The sequence below is a fragment of the Rhincodon typus genome, chromosome 7, assembly GCF_021869965.1.
Source record: "Rhincodon typus isolate 14 chromosome 7, sRhiTyp1.1, whole genome shotgun sequence".
NCBI lineage: Eukaryota > Metazoa > Chordata > Chondrichthyes > Orectolobiformes > Rhincodontidae > Rhincodon > Rhincodon typus.
This window is the reverse complement of record NC_063338.1, coordinates 96,546,042-96,548,635: the sequence shown is the minus strand read 5'-3', so window position 1 is coordinate 96,548,635 and position 2,594 is coordinate 96,546,042. Positions and strand designations below refer to the sequence as shown.

The 2,594-nt window shown below is 40.9% G+C and overlaps 1 protein-coding gene across 2 annotated transcripts in view; it reads right to left on the bottom strand.

Annotated features, from left to right (window-relative positions):
• Nucleotides 1–1,144: 1,144 nt before the first annotated feature.
• Nucleotides 1,145–2,594, bottom strand: part of LOC109922676 (keratin, type I cytoskeletal 18-like) — a 14,915-nt gene continuing 13,465 nt past the window's right edge. For both annotated transcript variants that reach the window (XM_020522716.2, XM_048598540.1), the window contains one exon: nucleotides 1,145–1,981. In XM_020522716.2, the coding sequence (XP_020378305.2) occupies nucleotides 1,884–1,981 (98 nt within the window). In that variant the 3' untranslated portion in view covers nucleotides 1,145–1,883. The remainder of the gene's footprint in view (nucleotides 1,982–2,594) is intronic.

Sequence of the window (2,594 nt, the reverse complement as noted above, 5' to 3'; positions counted from 1 at the left end):
CTGTGTTTTACAGGTACAGGCTGGTTGAGTTTGAATATTCTTTTCTGAATAGCGAAGAGAATGTTATTTGATACAATCCATCAGTTGTTGGGACATATGGCCCACATATACATTTGGTATCACAGTGGAATTAAAATTCATAGAACCCCATTGTTCAGTTGTGTGACTGGGAGAATGTCTTTTTGGTTTGATACAAATTCCTGTTAGTGGCGAATGTCCTTTGTGTTGCTACTGCATAGTATCGGCAAGAAACAAGTCACATCACCCATTATTCACATTTCTGAAGTGCCTCCCCGGGTAATTTGAGGTCTGAAAGTTGTAATATACAGCAAGAACTGATCCAAATCAAGTCACCATTACCCTGCAGGCTTGCTTTGATGCACCTCTTTCAGCATGAGGCTTGCTGGTAAACTGCCTTAGGCCCCACTTAAGTAGTTGCTCATGATTTGTACACTTCTAATCTAAATTCTAAGGCCAGTCTTATAGTAGATGAAGTATATATTGACCATTGAAGGTAGACTTCTGGTAGATAATATTGGAGAACCTCAAGATAAGTTCCTCAATAAGCACATACAGTAAAGGGAGCTCGTTAGAGTGCATTTTCTAAGATGAATCATGTGTGTAAGGAAATTTTTACACTTGGCTCCAGATTGAAATAAAGCAAAAGTGTCATGTACTTATGGGCAATTTACAAAGGATGGGAGATTAGCAGTCAATTCATCAACAGGTCTTTCATGTGACTGTCAAAAATTATAGAAAGAGCTCAGCCTTGAGGCCGTGTCAATAGCGTCTATCTCGCCAAATTGCTATCAATAAAGCTGAACACGATTATACATGTTGCTGATTTCATAAATGCAATGGACACATTCAGACAACAGTACACTAGTTAGTCAACTCACACTACTCAATGAGCTTATGGTCACAACATTATCATTGATATACAGGGCATGTACAAGTCTTCCTGATGGTGAAGGAATCCTTCACCTTGTCTCTAGAATCTTCACTCAGAACTGCTTGCAGCAACTGACTGAATCCTTTGGCCAATGAGACAATTAATCAATATAGGTAAAATTTGGGTGCTGGAGAATGACCTGATTAAGTTCTATAAATATTGTGTAATAATATCCAGCCTTTACAACAGAAGTACATTATAAACTGAAATCTTTTTATTAGAGCAGAAAAATAGAAAACAGATACAATCAGATCAGATCCCATCATTATGGTCCAGATGTTGCTATGATTTGGGAATTGTTATTTCAGTCAGAAGTAATAGTTTAAACTTCCATGGATACTATGGGAGTATATGCAGAGTATATAGGAAGGTACATGTTGGCTCCTCATCAATTTGAGTTTGAAAGCAGAAACATACAAGGAAAGCATAGTGATACAAGTGAATACATTGGAGTACATGATGAATATACTTAATAGGAGTACACTTTAAAGATAGTGTACAGTGAAAACATTGGAGTAATTGTAAATATACAGGAATATGCAGTGTTCAAGCAAAAATTGGCAGTCTTCAGTCATGCAGGAAAACATGCAACTTCACCAAATGTTAACTCAATCCAACTGTTTATTCATCAGACAACTGCCATAATAGTGCTGAGTGAACCTACATGACAGACACATTCCTGTGCCTTTGATAGAGCCAGATATTGTTTTTTTCTACCTGAACACGTTGCCCCTTTCACACAAGATACAGTATGGGACATGTAAATGTAGCCAATCAACAGTCCTCAACCCATCAGCCAGCAGATCACTTGACAAAAACAAGATGATCAGAATAACATCCCAGAATCACCAGACATTCCCTTTACCCTGCATTATTTGCTGGAAACAGGCCGGAATGCTTTTCGGAAACTTTCTCTGCATGAAGAAGATTTTTACTGCAGAATTTCTTTGGATTCCTGTTTCTCCGAAACGACTTTCCCATTTATGACCTTCTGGGAAATGATGATGACTTTCTTAGTGGTTTTCTTGTCTGCAATAGAAGGAGATTAGTGAGTGCATGGAAATATGTGTGAATACACAGTGAGTCACGCAAATATGAGTGAGTACACAGGAATATGTGAGGACATACAGTAAGTTACATAATCTTTGATCAACTATTGTTTGATCTGCTAACTTAATCAACTAAGTCCCTTTGTAGTGTCCATTTTCCACCTAAAGTTCCAGCAACATGGCAGCAAAGTCATTCCATTCAGAGCTCCACTCTGCTCACCAGTTCTCTTTCTCTTTTCTTTCTTTGTCCTTCCTTTTTTGCTTCCTTCTCTCTCCCTCTGCAGTAATTCCATCCTCTCCCATACCTGCTTGTAACTACCTACCTAAGGAGTCAAGGAGCTGGGTCACGACCGGGAAGCATGTGGAGGGAGCTGAACGTGTGGGTTGTGGCCTGCAACGATAGCGAATCAAGCGAGCATGGGGCGGAGCGACGGCGGCAGATTGAGAGTGGGCCGGTGAGGCAGCGGCGGCATGAACAAGCCTCCAAGGCAGCCGAGAGTAGGATTTTGGCAGAGGCATGGCGAGGGCAGGAAAGCCTGGAGCGGGACTCTGGCGGAGGCATGGCGAGGGCAGGAAAACCCAGAGCGGGACTC